At 34.1% G+C, this 19,369-nt stretch overlaps 1 protein-coding gene across 1 annotated transcript in view; it reads right to left on the minus strand.

Annotated features, from left to right (window-relative positions):
- The window catches only part of adamtsl3 (ADAMTS-like 3), a 328,086-nt gene that overhangs the window by 160,056 nt on the left and 148,661 nt on the right, over positions 1 to 19,369 (minus strand). The window contains exon 7 of the mRNA XM_056461028.1: positions 9,178 to 9,304. Coding sequence (XP_056317003.1) covers positions 9,178 to 9,304 — 127 coding nt within the window. The remainder of the gene's footprint in view (positions 1 to 9,177; positions 9,305 to 19,369) is intronic.

The following is a 19,369-nucleotide window of genomic DNA, read 5'->3' on the forward strand; positions in this document are numbered from 1 at the left end:
CCTTTTTTAAGTAATCACTTTTCACAGTGAGCTTTCAACTGTGTTAAGTCTAAGTCTTCAGATTATTTATTGACAAGCTCCAGTTTTCAAAGTGGCTTCCTTAATAACTTCTATAACACTTTTAGGAACTTCTGAGTCTAATATAAAGTGAGCATTTTGCATCAATGCAAAGTGTTAATGCCGTTTATTCCATTAGCAAGAATTAATGAAGGAAAAGCAGTGTTATTTAGTTTTTTCCCCCCTTTGCCCGTCTTCATCCAGCAATTAGAGTCTGGATGTGCGCCAACATCATGGGAGCCCCCAAATATTTACCTTTGGAAACATATTTAGAATTTATTGCTATAATGAAATAACGTTTCAGACACCAGTCACTTGTAAACAGGTCAAAAAAGCACTCAACAATGCCGCGTTTCAAAATTGCCAATAAAAAAGCCCAAGACGTAATTGCCCCTCGCTTTAAAAAGAACTCAACCATGCAAGTGTGACTTCAAATTTGTTTATAACGATGGAGGAAAGAAATAATCTAAAATGGCTCCACATAGATGAATCAACGCACAAATAAAAATCCAATGCATCCCACAATGCATCTGTGTTTCTCCTTGCTAGCAAAAAAATGTAGAAATGAGTCAGCGCCGAGTAGAAGGAATGAATGAGAAGTGCCAGAGGCTCATTAGCAGCTTTATTGCATTTTAACATTAACAGATCCATGTGACGCTCTGGAATCCTGACTGTCATCAAGGCCGGATTAAATTTTTGGGTGGGAGGTTGGGGGGGGGGGGGGGGGGTGATATCCCTTATCCTAATAATTGTGTATGCACACGTGTATGCACATTAGCTTGTTCAATTTGAGGGCAGCACGGTGGCTCAGTGGTTAGGGCTGTCGCCTCACAGCAAGAAGGTTGCTGGTTCGAGTAGCGGCTGGGCCAGTTGGCATTTCTGTGTGGCGTTTGCATGTTCTCCCCGTGTTGCCGTGGGTTTCCTCTGAGTGCTCCGTTTCCCTCCACAGTCCAAAGACATGCACTATAGATGAATTGAATAAACTAAATTGGCCATAGTGTATGTGTGTGAATGAGTGTGTATGACTGTTTCCCAGTACTGGGATGCAGCTGGAAGGGCATCCACTGCATAAAACATATGCTGGAATAGTTGGCGGTTCATTCCACTGTGGCGACCCCTGATGAATCAGACCCCAAGCATAGGAAATTGAATGAATCAATGAATTTGTACAATTTGCATAATACAACCCCAAACACACACACACACACACACACACACAAACACAAACACACACACACACACACACACACGCACGCACACACAAACAAACACACACACACACATTTTTTCAGGCATTTTTCAGTTTATATACAGTGCATCTGGAAAGTATTCATAGCGCTTAACTTTTTCCATAGTTTTTTTATGTTACAGCCTTATTCCAAAATTGATTAAATTCATTTATTTCCTCAACACTTTCCACACAATACCTCATAATGACAATGTGAAAAAAAAGATTTCTTGAAATTGTTGCAAATTTATTAAAAATAAAAAACTTGAAAAATCACATGTACAGAAGTATTCACAGCCTTTGCTCAATACTTTGTTGATGCACCTTTGGCAGCGATTACAGCCTCAAGTCTTTTTAAATTTGATGCCACAAGCTTGGCACACCTGACTTTGGGAATTTTTGTCTATTCCTCTTTGCAGTACATCTCAAGCTTTATCAGGTTGGATGGGAAGCAATGGTGTACAGCCATTTTTAGATCTCTCCAGATATGTTCAATAGGATTTATGTCTGGGCTCTGACTGGGCCACTCAAGGACATTCACCGAGTTGTTGTGAAGCCACTCCATTGATATTTTGGCGGTGTGCATTGGGTCATTATCCTGCTGGAAGATGAACCATCGCCCCAGTCTGATTTCAAGAGCACTCTGAAGCAGGTTTTCATTCAGGATGTCTCTGTACATTGCTGCAGTCATCTTTCCCTCTATCCTGACTAGTCTTCCAGTTCCTGCTGCTGATAAACATCCCCACAGTACGATGCTGCCACCACCATGCTTCACTGTAGGGATGGTATTGGCCTGGTGATGAGCGGTGTCTGGTTTTTTCCAAAAGTAACGCCTGGCATTCACTCCAAAGGGTTCAATTTTAGTCTCATCAGACCAGAGAATTTTGTTTCTTATGGTCTGAGAGTTCTTTAGGTGCCTTTTGGCAAATTCCAGGCGAGGAGTGGCATCCATCTGGCCCCTCTATCATACAGGCCTGATTGGTGGATTGCTGCACGGATGGTTGTTCTTCATAAGGTTCTTCTCTCTCCACAGAAGAATACTGGAGCTCAGACAGAGTGACCATCGGGTTATTGATGACCTCCCTGACTAAGGCCCTTCTCCCCCGATCACTCAGCTTAGATGGCCGGCCAGCTCTAGGAAGCGTCCTGGTGGTTCCAAACATCTTCCACTTACGGATGATGGAGGCCACTGTGCTCATTGGAACTTTCAGAGCAGCAGAAATCTTTCTGTAACCTTCCCCAGCCTTGTGCCTCGAGACAATTTTGTCTCGAAGGTCTACAGACAATTCCTTTGCTTTCATGCTTGGTTTGTGCTTTGACATGCACTTTCAACCCTGGGACCTTTTATATAGACAGTTGTATGACTTTTCAAATCATGTACAATCAGCTGAATTTACCACAGGTGAACTCCAATTAAGCTGCTGAAAGAATCATCTCAAGAATCAGTGGAAACAGAATGTACCTGAGCTCAATTTAGAGCTTCATGGCAACGGCTGTGATTACTTCTGTCCATGTGATTTTTCAGCTTTTTTATTTGTAATAAAATTGCAACAATTTAAAAAAATGTCATTATGGGGTATTGTGTGGTAAATTTTAAGGAAATAAATCTAATCCATTTTGGAATAAGGCTGTAACATAAAAAATGTAAAGCGCTATTAATACTTTCCTGATGCACTGTATGACAACTTGCATTTGTATAATGTTCATTCATTAATCTTCTTTTTTGGCTTAGTCCCTTTATTTATCTGGGGTCGCCACAGCGGAACAAATTGCTAACTTATCCAGCAAATGTTTTACGCAGCTGATGCTCTTCCAGGGAAACACCCATACACTCTCATTCACATGCAAACACTACGGACAAATTTAGCTTACCCAATTCACCTATAGCTCATGTCTTTGGACTTGGTTCGAACCAGTGACCTTGCTGTGAGGCAATCGTGCTACCCACTGCACCACCATGACTGTTATTATTATTATTATTATCATATGCATAAGATATAGTCTGTGTCACCATATGGGGCATAAGAATATGACGTGTGTTTGGATATAACTCAGTTTTTGGACCAGACTTCGTTATTATTGTTCATTTATTCGTTTGTTGGAAATTAGAACTGAATTTAGAAATAGTTTTAAAACAAATCTTTGCGCTTAACAAACAAAATTACATATTTAGGCTAGTGAATGTCTTCAGTGGAGTGTGTACAACACTGTTTCCCTATTCACGAAAGCTAAGCAATAAAGTAAAGAATAAAAGTAAAGAGAAAGTAAAGAGGCTGAATGGAGGAGGCTCATTCTTTGCGCTGCAGATAGTCTGTTTAACAGTTTTCTCTCTAGTGAAGTGTTCAGCTTTTTCACTTACAAAGTCACCATGTAAACTGCAAATGCATGACGCAACTGACTCTTAAAAGAAATGGGCGATAAGACTCTGATTGGTTTAATGCACGTTAGGCTCAAAACACACCAATAACTCATTAAGAGAATAAGCACAACCCTGTTAGACCATGCGCCAGGGCGCAGAGCATATTATTCCTGATGCACTGTATGACAACTTGCATTTGTATAATGTTCATTCATTAATCTTCTTTTTCGGCTTAGTCCCTTTATTTATCTGGGGTCGCCAGAGCGGAACAAACCGCTAACTTATCCAGCAAATGTTTTACGCAGCGGATGCTCTTCCAGCTGCAACCCATCACTGGGAAACACCCATACACTCTCACTCACACGCATACACTACGGACAAATTTAGCTTACCCAATTCACCTATAGCTCATGTCTTTGGACTTGGTTCGAACCAGTGACCTTCTTGCTATTCCGTCCTTAAAATAGCAAAAGTGGATTCAGACATGCCCTTTTTTTATGCCATGCGCTTTAGACCTAGATTGTTAAAATAGAGCCCAGAATGACTGGACTGGAGTAATGATGCTAATAAACTCAGCTTTGTATCACGAGGAAAATAATTTCAAAATGAATTAAAATGGAAACCAATGTTATCAAATAAGAGCTTTCAAAATCATAAAGAAATTCTATTGAAAAGTTGTGCATGCTTATAATTAACTTGTCTCAGGTCATCGCAATGCATTTTCCCACAACGCATACATGTGGTGTTGCCAAAGCTATCTTATAAGGCAACACAGTCATGCTTCCTACGCACTGGAACAGGTTTTGTGTTGGGAGCAAGCTTACGGTGCCTAAAAATGCTGCCTACGTGGATTGCTAGGATTTGGAACACAGCCGTGATAAAAAAGACCACTTTTACTGTAAGAAAGAGGAATTTTTTGGATGAGGAATAATCCTCGGCAGCCATCAAACACAAAACCGTACCAAAATCAATACAAAACTCAAGACAAGTGCCACAAAAATAGCTGGCTATATTCAGCCGCATGGTCTTCAGAAACAAAAATTAGCTGTCTTAAATAATTTGGGGTGTGGCTGTTACATAAAACGCTTGGGTTATTCGATATTTTTATAAACAGACATGATTTGAGCAGTGGCGTCCAGCCTGAAAACGCAAGACGTGCCCAGCAGACTGAGTATTTTGGGTAATAATCTTAAATAAATGACAACTAGCTATTTACAAGCAAGAGCCGCAGCATGAAGTGTGTTATTTCTCACAGATGGACTTGAAATTCCCCTCAAACGCTTTAAAGGGAATCAATAACTCTATCTGCAGTCCCAGAATGCAAACAATCCGTCTGTTGGCAATCACATAAATTAAGCAGGCAAATAAAGCTGCCAATGTGTGCACTAACCGAAGACCACAGGGAACGTCTGACTGGCTAAAACGCATACGGGTTTATGGCTTTCGAGCGTTTCTGAAGCTTGAGGATTATTTGATTTGATACGGCAATAAACATTAAGACGCAAGTAAAAGAGAGAAAAAGCCAATGACTCACTGGAATGTATGGAATCATGTGGAGTGGCAAAATTAATCGAAATAAAACCAATAGGGCTCAGTGCAATTATCAAATGGTAGAGGTTGAAATCTAAAGGGTTAGTTCATCCAAAACTGTATTTGTACTATTTTTTTTTTGACTGTCATATGGTTCCAGACCTTTTTGTTCTGATAAACACGAAAGAAGATATTTTGAAGAAAGCTGAAAACCACTGACTTCCATAGAAGGAAAAACAAACACTATGGAAGTCAATGGTTACCGGTTTCCAACATTTTCCTAAATATCTTCTTTTGTGTTGAACAGAAGATTTTTTTTTTGAAGAAACCTGAAAACCTGTAACCATTGACTTCCATAGTAGGAAAAACAAATACTATGGAAGTCAATGGCTACCGGTTTCCAACATTTTTCAAAATATCTTCTTTTGTGTTCAACAGAAGAAAAAAATATTTTGAAGAAATCTGAAAACCTGTTACGATTGACTTCCATAATAGGAAAAAAATGCTATGGAAGTCAATGGTTACCGGTTTTCAACATTTTTCAAAATATCTTCTTTTGTGTTCCACAGAAGAAAGAAGATGTTTTAAAGAAAGCTAAAAAAAAAAAAACCTGTAACCTCTGACTTCCATTGTAGGAAAAACAAATAATATGAAAGTTAATGGTTAAAGGTTTCCAACATTTTTCAAAATATCTTCTTTTGTGTTTAACAGAAGAAAGAAGATATTTGGATGAAAACTGAAAACATGTAACCACTGAGTTCCATAGTAAGAAAAACAAATACAGTGGTGACATTCTGACAAGGTTTCTGACATTTTTAAAAATATCTTCTTTTGCGTTTAACAGAAAACATACGGTTTATGGCTTTCGAGCGTTTCTGAAGCTTGGGGATTATTTGATCTGAAACGGCAATACACATTAAGACGCAAGTAAAAGAGAGAAAAAGCCAATGACTCATTGAAATGTATAAAATGATGTGGAGTGGCTAAATTAATCGAAAAAAAAACATATGGCTCGGTGCAATTATCAAAAGGTAGAGGCTGAAATTTAAAGGGCCAGTTCATCCAAAAAAATGTACACCCTTTTTTTGTCATTGTCAATTGGTTCCATACATATTTATTCTGATAAACAGGAAAGAAGATATTTTGAAGAAAACTAAAAAAACCTGTAACCACTGACTTCCATAGTACGAAAAACAAATACTATGGAAGTCAATGGCTACAGGTTTTTAACATTTTTCTAAATATCTTCTTTTGTGTTCAAGAGAAGAAAGAAGATGTTTTGAAGAAACCTGAAACCACTGACTTCCATTGTAGGAAAAACAAATACAGTACCATGGAACTCAATGGTTACCAGTTTCCAACATTTTTCAAAATATCTTCTTTTGTGTTCAAAAGAAGAAAGAAGATATTTTGTTGATAGTGAAAACCTGTAACCTCTGACTTCCATAGTTGGAAAAACAAACACTATGGAAGTCAATGGTTACCGGTTTTCAACATTTTTCAAAATATCTTCTTTTTGTGTTCAACAGAGGAAAGAATATATTTTGAAAAATGTTGGAATCTGGTAACCACTGATTTCCATAGTATATTTTGAAGAAACCTGAAAACCTGTAACTACTGACTTCCATAGTAGAAAAAACAAATACCATGGAAGTCAATGATTACAGGATTCCAACATTCTTCAAAATATCTTCTTTTGTGTTCAACAGAAGAAAGAAGATATTTTGAAGAAAGTTGAAAACCTGTAACCACTGACTTTTATAGTAGGAAAAACAAACATTTTGGAAGTCGATGGTTACCGGTTTTCAACATTTTTCAAAATATCTTCTTTTGTGTTCAAAAGAAGAAAGAAGATATTTTGATGATAGTGAAAACCTGTAACCTCTGACTTCCATAGTTGGAAAAACAAACACTATGGAAGTCAATGGTTACCGGTTTTCAACATTTTTCAAAATATCTTCTTTTGTGTTCAACAGAAGAAAGAATATATTTTGAAAAATGTTGGAATCTGGTAACCACTGACTTCCATAGTATATTTTGAAGAAACCTGAAAACCTGTAACTACTGACTTCCATAGTAGAAAAAACAAATACTATGGAAGTCAATGGTTACCGGTTTCCAACATTTTTCAAAATATTTTTTTTTTTTGTTCAAGAGATGAAAGAAGATATTTTGAAGCAACCTGAAACCACTGACTTCCATAGTAGGAAACACAAATACCATGGAAGTCAATGGTTACAGGTTTCTGAAATTCTTCAAAATATCTTCTTTTGTGTTCAACAGAAGAAAGAAGATATTTTGAAGAAAGTTGAAAACCTGTAACCACTGACTTCCATAGTAGGAAAAACAAACATTTTTGAAGTCGATGGTTACTGGTTTTCAACATTTTTTAAAATATCTTCTTTTGTGTTCAACAGAAGAAACAAACTCAAACATGATTGGAACAAGTAAAGGCTGAGTAAAGGATGACAGAACAGAATATATATATATGAGTTTCAGAGTGAATTGTGTCACTGTCTCTTTTTACACATGCGCTGCTCAAAATCGGCTGTTTTCAGTGTCTCACAGAGACTAGGTTTAGAGTAAATGCTGTTCCAGATGAACTCATCTCTTCATCTGTTTTGAGTTTGACTTGCTTATAATGTGCATTAGGGAATAAAACATGAGCCAACCATTTTCCAAACTTGTAATAAAAGCACTTATAAACCTACTGTCAACAAGAGCTTTAAGCATTCCCTGCTTTTCTCTATTATTCATTTTTACATGTTTAATATTGAGTGGTTACAATAGATAATGTTAGCATTAGAAAATGTAGAGTTTACAACAACCACAAAATCTGATATTTTAATTTCATTTATAATTTTAAGTAATACTTTTAAAAATGAATTTTATTTATTAATAGTTCTTATGATTTTATAATGTAAATAGTTATTAGTCTTACTTTAATAACATTGTTTAAAAACTATAACAACAACATGTTTTATTATTATACAATGTTCTTATTCATATTTTATTTAAATAATTGTTATGCTTCTTATTTTAATATTTTAATGAAAAAATAAATATTGCTGTTTCTTAATGCAATTAATTTATTTTGAGGTGAAATATTAAACATTACTTTTTATAATTATGTTGTTCTTTAATAATAATATTTAATTTTATTGAAAAACAAAAAACAAAACAAAATAAAACAAAAAAACAAAAAATGAAATAAAAAAACAAGGAAACAAAACAAAAAACAAAACAAGACAAAAGCAAAACAAAAGCAAAACTAAAAAACAAAAACGAACAACAAAATTTCAAAAGCAAAAAAACTAAACAAAACTAAAAACAAAACAAAAGCAAAAAAAAAACATTTCAATAAAATAAAAAAAACTAAAGCAAAACTAAAACAAAACTAGAAAACAAAATAAAAAACTAAAAATTAAACTAAAATAAAAAAAATAAATAAAAAAAAATAAAAACTAAACTAAAACAAACAATAAAAACTAAACTAAGCTAAAAACATTATTAAAAATAATAAAAAACAAAGCTAAAAAGCAACACAAAACAAAAACAAAACAGAACAAAAAAACAAAACAATAAAAAAACAAAAAATCTAAACTAAACTTAAAAAAATAAAAAATGAAAAACAAACAAAACTAAAACAGAAAATAATAAAAAACAAATCAAAACCAAAGCAAAACTAAAACAAAAACAAAACTAAAAACAAAATAAAAAGCTAAAAATGAAACTACAAAAAAAAAAAAAAAACTAAACAAAAAAAAACTAAAAACAAACAAAACAAAACAAAAGCAAGACTTAAAATAACTCCAAACAAAACCAAACAAATACCAAAAAAAAACAAAACACAACACAACACAAAACTCTACGCTCACGCTAAATTTAGTACCGATGCCAGTCTTAGGGTGTTGCGCCATGCTGCTCGGTACACTCCAACAAACAAGGCGAAACTCTAAAAATAAAAGCAAAAGACTGTGCTTATGTATATGCGTGTACCTACGTTCTTCAGGTGAGACGTGGGGCAGAGCCTGACCTCGGATCAGTCTACAGGTGGAGCCGTCTCCTGCACACACACCACAGTTGTCCTCTTTAGCGTTGCTGCCCAGCTGTCTGTCACAGCCAACCTCCTGTTAGAAACAACACACAAATCCATCAGGAAAAACACAAGACAGTCAAGACACAAGTGCAGGAATGCAATCAACACTGTAAAAAGCAGCTGTAAACACTGTAAACAGCTGACTTAAAAAAAAAAAAAAGAGATTAAACTTGTTGCCTTATAGTTATTGAGTAAACAAACTATGTGCACAATTATAAAAGAAAAGTCTATGGGTTTACTGACAGTTTTTAGAATGAAGCTGCTATTTTCTTTAGCCTTTTGAATCAAGAACGATACAAAATACTGAAATATGACACTAAACCTGCCAGTAGGTGGTGGAAGCCCCTGTCTAAATAAACGATTCATTGAATCATTCATTCAAATGATTCATTCAGAAACAATGTCATATTGTGACTATTCCCTTTCAATGGGTTTACCATCCAGAGTGTACCCTTCGAAATCTATCATTCTGAAGGGTCATTCAAAGTGGCCAGTTTTCAGCACTGTGGTTTGGAAGTACACAACCTGACAAAAGTCTTGTCGCCTATTCAAGTTTTAGGAACAACAGATAATAACTTGACTTCTAGTTTATCATTTGGTATCAGAAGTGGCTTATATGAAAGGCAAAGTCCTCTAGATTATGCTTATTTTACCAAAATAAAATGTGATCATGTCTTGATTTTTAATTATTTAATTAGGACAGTAAGGTCTGACTTTGCTTAGACAAAAGTCTTGTCACTTAGCAGAAATAATGTCCAGTATAGAATATAAAGTCATGGTGCAGTGGAAAAAGAGTGAATATTGTGTCTGACTCCCATGAGCTTGGAGGACTGCATCCATACATCTCTGCAATGACTCAAATCACTTATTAATAAAGTCATCTGGGATGGTAAAGAAAGCATTCTTGCAGGACTCCCAGAGTTCATCAAGATTTTGTGGATTCATCTCCAATGCCTCCTCCGTCATCTTACCGCAAACATGCTCAATAATGTTCATGTCTTGTGACTGGGCTGGCCAATCCTGGAGCACCTTGACCTTCTTTGCTTTCAGGAACTTTGATGTGGAGGCTGAAGTATGAGAAGGAGCGCTATCCTGCTGAAGAATTTGCCCTCTCCTGTGGTTTGTAATGTAATGGGCAGCACAAATGTCTTGATACCTCAGGCTGTTGATGCTGCCATCCACTCTGCAGATCTCTCGCACAGCCCCATACTGAATGTAACCCCAAACCATGGTTTTTCCTTCACCAAACTTGACTGATTTCTGTGAGAATCTTGGGTCCATGCGGGTTCCAATAGGTCTTCTACAGTATTTGATTGGGATGCAGTTCAATAGATGATTCATCTGAAAAATCTACCTTCTGCCACTTTTCCAAATGATCAAGTGCAAGTAAAGTTATTATTTGTTGCACTTAAAACTGAGATCGATGAAAAGATGTGGTCAGGTAGTGTACACTTCAGTGTGGTGGCCACGATTGTTTTTATTCTTAATGCACTACGGAGGGCGATATTTCACTAAGTCAATCGAATGAATTTTTTGAAAACAGATTGGATCAGATTTTTGAGCAACTCAAAATTATTTTTATTGGCAAAACCAAAAATACCACCAAAAATGCTGGGTTGTAAACTACTGTAAGCCTAACTGTGGGTCAAACATGTTCAAACCCAAATGTTGGGTGAAAATTTGTAATTTAAATTTAAATTCAATTTTAGACAGGAACCCAATGGTTGGGTTTATCTATATTTGACTCAAATGTTAGGTTATAACAACCCAGCATTTTTAAAGTATAACAATTAGGAGTCTAAAACTTATTTAATATGAACTTTTGACTGCTTAACTGTTTTGTAAAATCATCAACATAATATTCGCAATCTTGCTCACAGACCAATCATTGGGAAAATAGTAATATATATATATATATTTACAAAACAGTTCTGTCTGGTTCTCAAATCTAATTGTTGGCTGATAGCAGTGTTTTATTTTATTTTACCCTTCTGTATTACTCTACCCACATAGAGTGACAACAGATCAATAAACTCACTACAGTTTGACAAATATTGCAGCTGTTGGACAACATAATGTACTTTTGAGGCTTTTTAGGCGAGAATGTGGTTGTTTAGATTGCAACTATGCAGTTTATTTATCGGGATAATGCCTATTTTAAATATTTATAATTTATGAGATTCAGCGTGTTAACGGCCATTAGCCTGCCATTGAGCAGAGCAAAGAGGGTTGGCGTTCCGCCACAAGATGGCGACAGAGATCGCATAATAAGTCCACAGGGGAGAAAAACTCAGGGTAAATTTCCAATTACAGCTGATCAAATAAGTATGAAACAGGTAAGTGACTTCCTAAGTCGATCTCACTCTTTTGTATTTTGTAGTGCTGTATTTATACCATAGTAATCTGGTAGTGTTTGCTTTGCTTTGGCTTTTTCGGGGTTAATTATTGTGATCTCCCGACTCCAACAGAGAAATACTGGGAAATCTCTGTAGACTGATGGCATTTCATGCTGTTCAGCCTTATAATTTTAAAATGTGAGCAAAATCACCTGTTTTGTCATAATTTTAAGCATTACGCTAGAGAATCATTTAAACACTAGCTCTAAAGTGACGTTGGTGAAGTAGCAACAGTTTCTGCTGTTCTGACGTCAGCTGCAGATGTGAATGAAAGGCAGAAGAAAGTAGTTCCTCATATAGAAGGATTTTTGACACTCTCCGTGTTTGATTTCCTTTTTTATACACACGATTATGCCATAGATCCGTTGTATAAACGCAATATCACACTCGTAGCAGTGCGATATGGCACGTATCCCACCAGTGTCGATATACACCCATATAGCACTGCTATTAGTGTGATATTCACATGTGTATTTATATATACATAATAAATATACACAGCACACAAATCTAGTCTCATCACATCTACACTTGTTTGAGTTGTCAACCTAACGAATGTTGGGTCAAATATGAACAAAAACAATGTTGGGTTACTTTTTTCAATTGAATTGAAGTTACTTACTAACCCAATTATTGTTTTTTCCCCACATTTTCCCAAGAATTCAATTACAACAACTCAGCATTATTAGTGTTTAAAAAAAACATCGACAAAAATATTTTACCTAAATTAAGTGAAGTATCCACTCATTATAATTGCATTTTAGCTTTCATCCAACAGTCAATGTTTTTGTTTTTTATTTTAAATTATTTATTTATTCATTTAATGTTTATTTATTAGATGTTTTATTTATTTATTTATTACTTATTGATGTTTTAATTATTTATTTACTGAATTTGGTGTGTGATTGTTTATTTACATCTACTTGATACTTTGAATATTGTTCAGATTTATTTATTGATTGATTTATTAGTTATTTAATTATTGAATGCTTTATTATTTATTTATTGAATTAATGTTTTATTATTTGTTTATTTATTAAATATTTTTGTATTTATTTGCTGTATTTGCTGTTTTGATTTACATGTACTTGATACTTTAAATATTGTTCAGTTTAAATGTATTTATTTATTTATTATTTATTTTTTATTATTAATTATTTATTTATTGAATGCTTTATAATTTGTTTATTTATTAAATATTTTATTATTTATTTTCAGAATTTGCCGTGTTATTTTAAAAATGTATATGTACTTGATACTTTTAATATTGTTCAGTTAAAATGTGTTGTATACAAAATGTGTATGTTTCTAAACATAATAGTTTTAATAACTCTTTAATTATCTCTAATAACTGATTTATTTTATCTTTGCCATGATCACAGTAAATAATATTTGACTAGATATTTTCAAGACACTTCCATACAGCTTAAAGTGACATTTAATGGCTTAACTAGGTTAATTAGGTTAACTAGGCAGGTTATGGTAATTAGGCAAGTCATTATATAAGGATGGTTTGTTCTGTAGACTAAAAAATATAGCTTAAAGGGGCTAATAATTTTAACCTTAAAATGTTTTTGAAAAAATTTCAAACTGCTTTTATTCTAGCCGAAATAAAACAAATAAAACTTTCTCAAGAAGAAAAAATATTATCAGACATACTGTGAAAATTTCCTTGCTCTGTTAAACATAATTTGAGCAATATTTAAAAAAGAAAACAATTTCAAAGGGGGGCTAATAATTCTAACTTCAACTGTATGTTTTGGTTGCTTTTGCAAATTGTGTAACATAAATAGTTAAGTAAACTTGGACATTATTAAAAAAACAATTACGATATTACCATAGTAAATTATAATTAATGCAGAACAGGAAGCTATTGTGCTCTGGTGTGGATGCCAATTTATCAGTTATCATTTCTGGTGTAAACTGTCTTTTATATTCCAACTTAGACTCATTATCAGCTCTTTACCATTTTTCTGATTCATCCCCAGAGCTGACACACTTTTTGGAAAGAAACGCAACTCATTTCTGACAGATCAACGGGACCTCGACCAACAAATCATGCTCCGGCCATAAAAGAAACTGACAGTAAAATGAATGCATTGAGAGACTGGCCAGCGCACAGCTCCAAACTACAATGTTTAAGCTTAACTAGCACCATAAAAATTCATGGAGAGCCAACATATAAAACATGAGAGAACACTGAATCTTTTTCTTTCTTTTTTGAAGTTTCTTGCACACAACCTTCCTCTCAGCGTCCACAATATTTTCCCAGAAATCTGTGACGGTGATGCTCTGCTAGAAATCTGCCATCCGCACCAGAAAAAGCTGCCCAGTTTTAATGCAAGACTCTGTTTACACTAGCCGGATGATAGGGAAAGCAGCCAGAGAAAGCAAACAGCACCGTTTTTACCCAGTAGCACTGGTAAACAAGCACAAGTCAACAGACAAGCTTCATTTACGCCAATTTACCTAAAATTTGTGGGAGGTGAGGTCAAATTGGGTGCAACGCAAGAAAAAGTTTCATCAGCGCTGTCGCATTTGGTTAGCAATTGTTTGGGTGTTTCAGGATAGCAGTGCCAAATCGATGCTTTTAAAACAATACACTCTTAAAATAATTGACTGCTATAAAATTGAATGGAAATCCATTGCCCTAAATCACTCTACGTTTTCACAAAAGGTGAAACTAAAACAAACCTAGTTGAATTGACATTCATGGATAAATAAATAAATAAATAAATAAATAAATAAATAAATAAATAAAACACATTTTGACAGAACAATATTAAAAGTATCAAGTACATATACATTTTTAAAATAACACTGCAAATTCAGAAAATAAATAATAAGATATTTAATAAATAAACTAATTATAAAGCATTCAATAATTAAATAACTAATAATAAAAAATAAATATTAAATAAATAAATAAATTTAAACTGAACAATATTTAAAGTATCAAGTACATGTAAATTAAAACAGCAAATTCAGTAAATAAATACAAAAATATTTAATAAATAAACAAATAATAAAGCATTAATTCAATAAATAAATAATAAAGCATTCAATAATTAAATAACTAATAAATCAATCAATAAATAAATAAATCTGAACAATATTCAAAGTATCAAGCAGATGTAAATAATGAATAACACACCAAATTCAGTAAATAAATTATTAAAACATCAATAAGTAATAAATAAATAAATAAATAAATAAATAAAACATTTAATAAATAAACAATAAATAAATAAATAAATAAATTATTTAAAATAAATACGCTAATTAATTAATTTAAATTGAACAAAATTCAAAGTATCAAATACATGTCAATTAAAAAACACACCAAATTCAGTAAATAAAAAATAAATATTCAATAAATAAATAAATAAATATTAAAACATCAATAAATAATAAATAAATAAATATATTTAAAATAAACACGTTAATTAATTATTTAAACTGAACAATATTCAAAGTATCAAAAACATGTAAATAAAAGTAAATTCAGTAAATAAATAATAAAATATTTAATAAATAAACAATAAAGCATTCAAATATAGCTAAATAACTAATAAATCAATCAATAAATAAATAAATCTGAACAATATTCAAAGTATCAAGTAGATGTAAATAATCAATAACACACCAAATTCAGTAAATAAATAATTAAAACATCAATAAGTAATAAATAAATAAATAAAACAGTTAATAAATAAACATTAAATGAATAAATAAATTATTTAAAATAAATACGCTAATTAAATCATTTAAATTGAACAAAATTCAAAGTGTCAAATACATGTCAATTAAAAAACACACCAAATTCAGTAAATAATTAATAAATATTCAATAAATAAATAAATAAATATTAAAACATCAATAAATAATAAATAAATAAATATATTTAAAATAAACACGTTAATTAATTATTTAAATTGAACAATATTCAAAGTATCAATAACAAGTAAATGAAAGTAAATTCAGTAAATAAATAATAAAATACTTAATAAATAAATAAATAATAAAGCATTCAATAACTAAATAAGTAATAAAACAATAAATAAACTAATTAATTTATTTATTTATTCTGAACAATTTTCAAAGTATCAAATCCATGTAAATAAAAAATAACACACCAAATTCAGTAAATAAATAATGAAACATCAATAAATAAATACATGACAAAACACTCAACAAATAAATATTAAATAAATAAATGTAATTCTTTTAAATAAATAGGTAACTTAATCATTTTAAATAATGAATTAATTAATTTAAATTGAACAATATTGAGGGTGGCACGGTGGCTCAGTGGTTAGCACTGTCAACTCACAGCAAGAGGGTCGCTGCGTCGATTCCCAGCTGGATTTTTGTGTGGAGTTTGCATGTTCTCCCCGTGTTGGCGTTGGTTTCCTCCAGGTGCTCTGGTTTCCCACACAGTCCAAACACAAGCGCTAAACTAAACTGGCCGTAGTGCATGTGTGTGCATGTGAGAGTGTATGGATGTTTCCCAGTACTGGGTTACAGTTGGGAAACATCCGTTGTGTAAAACATATGCTGGATCAGTTGGTGGTTCATTCTGCTGTGGCGACATTTGAAGAATAAAGGGACTAAGCTGAAGGAAAATGAATAAATGAATAAACAATATTCGAAGTATCAAACACGTCAATTAAAATAAATACCACACCAAGTTCAGTAAATAAATAATAAAACATTCAATAAATAAATATTTAATTAATTAATTAATTAGTTAGTTTAAACTGAACATTATTCAAAGTATCTGTAAATAACACACCAAGATGAGTAAATTACTAAAAAAAAACATTTTAATGTGGAACTGAAGGAAAAGTCAATATAAATAAACTAAACTTTAATTGACACATTAAAGCTCAGCATAAGGCTAAAATGAATCTATGCACAACAAAGAAATGCTAGACCCTTTTATTAATCTGGGGTCGCCACAGCAGAATGAAGCGCCAACTTATCCAGCATATGTTTTACGCAGAGAATGCCCTTCCAGCTGCAACCCATCACTGGGAAACATCCATACATACTCATTCACACACATACACTACGGACAATTTAGCTTACCCTATTCACCTATACCGCATGTCTTTGGACTTGTAGGGAAAACTGCAACACCCGGAGAAAACACACGTCAACACGGGGAGAACACGCAAACTCCACACAGAAATGCCACACCCATGATGTAAATCTCCCGTTCCAACACATCCCATAGCTGCTTTATTGGATTGAGCTCTGGTGACTGTGGATTGCCATTTGAGTACAGTGAACTCATTGTCACGTTCAAGAAACCAGTCTGAGATAATTCGCACTTTATGACATGGCACGTTATCCTGCTGATGGGTACACTGTGGTCATAAAGGGATGGACATGGTCAGCAACAATACTCAGGTAGGCTGTGGTGTTGACACAATGCTTAATTGGTAATTCAATTCACCTTTATTTGTATAGCGCTTATACAATGTAGATTGTGTCAAAGCAGCTTCACATAAAAGGTAACAGTAAATAGGAACAGTGTAATTCAGTTTGTAGTGTTTAAGTTCAGTTCAGTTTAGCTCAGTTCAGTGTGGTTTAATAATCACTACTGAGAGTCCAAATACTGAAGAGCAAATCCAACGATGCGCAGCTCTACAGATCCCGAACCATGCAAGCCAGTGGCGACAGCGGAGAGGGAAAAAAAAAAACTTCACTAAAGGCGGAAGTGAAGAAAAAAAAACCTTGAGAGAAACCAGGCTCAGTTGGGCACGACCATTTTAATTTCTCCGCTGGCCAAACGTCTTGTGCAGAGCTGCAGTCTCAGTGGCGGAGTCTGGAAGCTGGCCTCAGGGAAGACTCGTCTGTCTCTGGAGCGTCACAGGAGTCAGTCTCATGTTCTCCACTCTTCCATGACCATCACAGTAGCTGCTCAGGATACGGCCTGGTCCAGGATATGGAAACCTTGGGATCATCTCGTCGTTGGTCTTGGATCGAATCAGTGACTCTGCATAGTCTGAGGGTCTCGGGAAGATTGTCCCCAGGTGGAAATGGAGAATAAAGAAGATACTTAGCGTAGCTGCTGTTCATAGTGGTACTAATGAGCCTAAAGTGTGCCAAGAAAATATCCCCCACCATTACACCACCGCCAGCCTGAACCGTTGATACAAGGCAGAATGGATTCATGCTTACATGTTGTTGATGCCAGACTCTGACCCTACCATCCGAATGTCCCAGCAGAAATCGAGACTCATCAGACCAGGCAACGTTTTTTTTACAATCTTCTATTGTTCAATTTTGTGAGCCTGTGCGAATTGTAGCCTCAGTTTCCTGCTCTTAGTCACTTAAATCACCTTTCTTCCTCATTCTGATGCTCGGTTTGAACTGCAGCAGATCGTCTTGACCATGTCTACATGCCTAAATGCACTGAGCTGCTGTCAAGTGATTGGCTGATTAGACATTTGCGTTAACGAGCAGTTGGACAGGTGTACCTAATAAAGTAGCCGGTGAGTGCATACAGTTTTTAACAAACTATACACAGTAGTACGGAAGTATGCAATTCAGACACAGCCCATGTGAACTAGAATTAAATACATTTGTGTGTGAATGCAAACCTGCATGGCTTTAATGTGGAACAGAAGAAGCAAAAGTCAACATAACTAAACTGAGTGACAATGAACACTTTTAAGCTCAGCAAATGGCTAAAATGGCTCCATACACAACTTTGCATCACCTTCCAATATTTTTGAGGCCACCTGATAGTTTTGTGCAAGGAATAGACAAACACATTTGAATTTCAGCTGTAATTCTGTTAAAACTTTGCCCTCTGGTGTAGCTCTCGAATCTCATAACGCTATAATCATGCTGCACATTTTCAAATTGGCACATCATGTTCAGTTATGAAACACGCAAAAGCAAATCGATGTCAAGCCTGGCAAAACATGCCTTTGACGTGCCATATTTGAATACAGTTGAGACCACAAAAGATTTATTTCACAGATCACAAAAGAAGATTTAAGATTGTTCCAACCACACAAAGCTTATGTATGACTTCTGAGAGCTTGAGCACACAATATTGTGCACACAATGAATATCTGTATGAGAAATGCAGGACAAAAAAACCTGAATTGTATAATATAAATATATCTAATATAAATATATGAAGGTACTGTACAGATGTGGTTATTAAGAATGCAGGTTTATTTTGTTCGTTTTTTCTGCAGAACCCTGCAATTCGTTTAACGAACTCCTGCTCATCCCTGCAGTCATTTTATCTCAATTTAATAAAAAAAAATTTGTGCTTCTCATAATATCTTCCAGATGGCATATGGAGTAACAAGAGAACAACAAGAGAGAAGAGTGTTTCTACAGGTGGTTTGTCGAACCCACTCACTTGTATGAAGCACCCTTCATAAATGCATGATTTTTTTTGTTATGAGATGTTTGTAACATAGTGTCTAGTGCGAATGTGCAAAACTGGTGCATGTGTCAGTTAAAGTGTCAGAGAGATGAAAGAGTGTGTTTTATACAGGTGGTTTGTCAAGCCCACTCACTTGTGTGAGGCACACCTAGAATTGAGATTTTGAGGTTGTTCTGTTGTGTGGTTCAAATAATGAAAATACTTTGATGCGATTTTTTTTTTAGACAATGGATCAATTTAAATTGTTAAAACAAGACGGGAAATCTAATATGAAACATTATTG

The sequence above is a fragment of the Danio aesculapii genome, chromosome 7 (assembly GCF_903798145.1).
Source record: "Danio aesculapii chromosome 7, fDanAes4.1, whole genome shotgun sequence".
NCBI classification, from domain to species: Eukaryota; Metazoa; Chordata; class Actinopteri; order Cypriniformes; family Danionidae; genus Danio; species Danio aesculapii.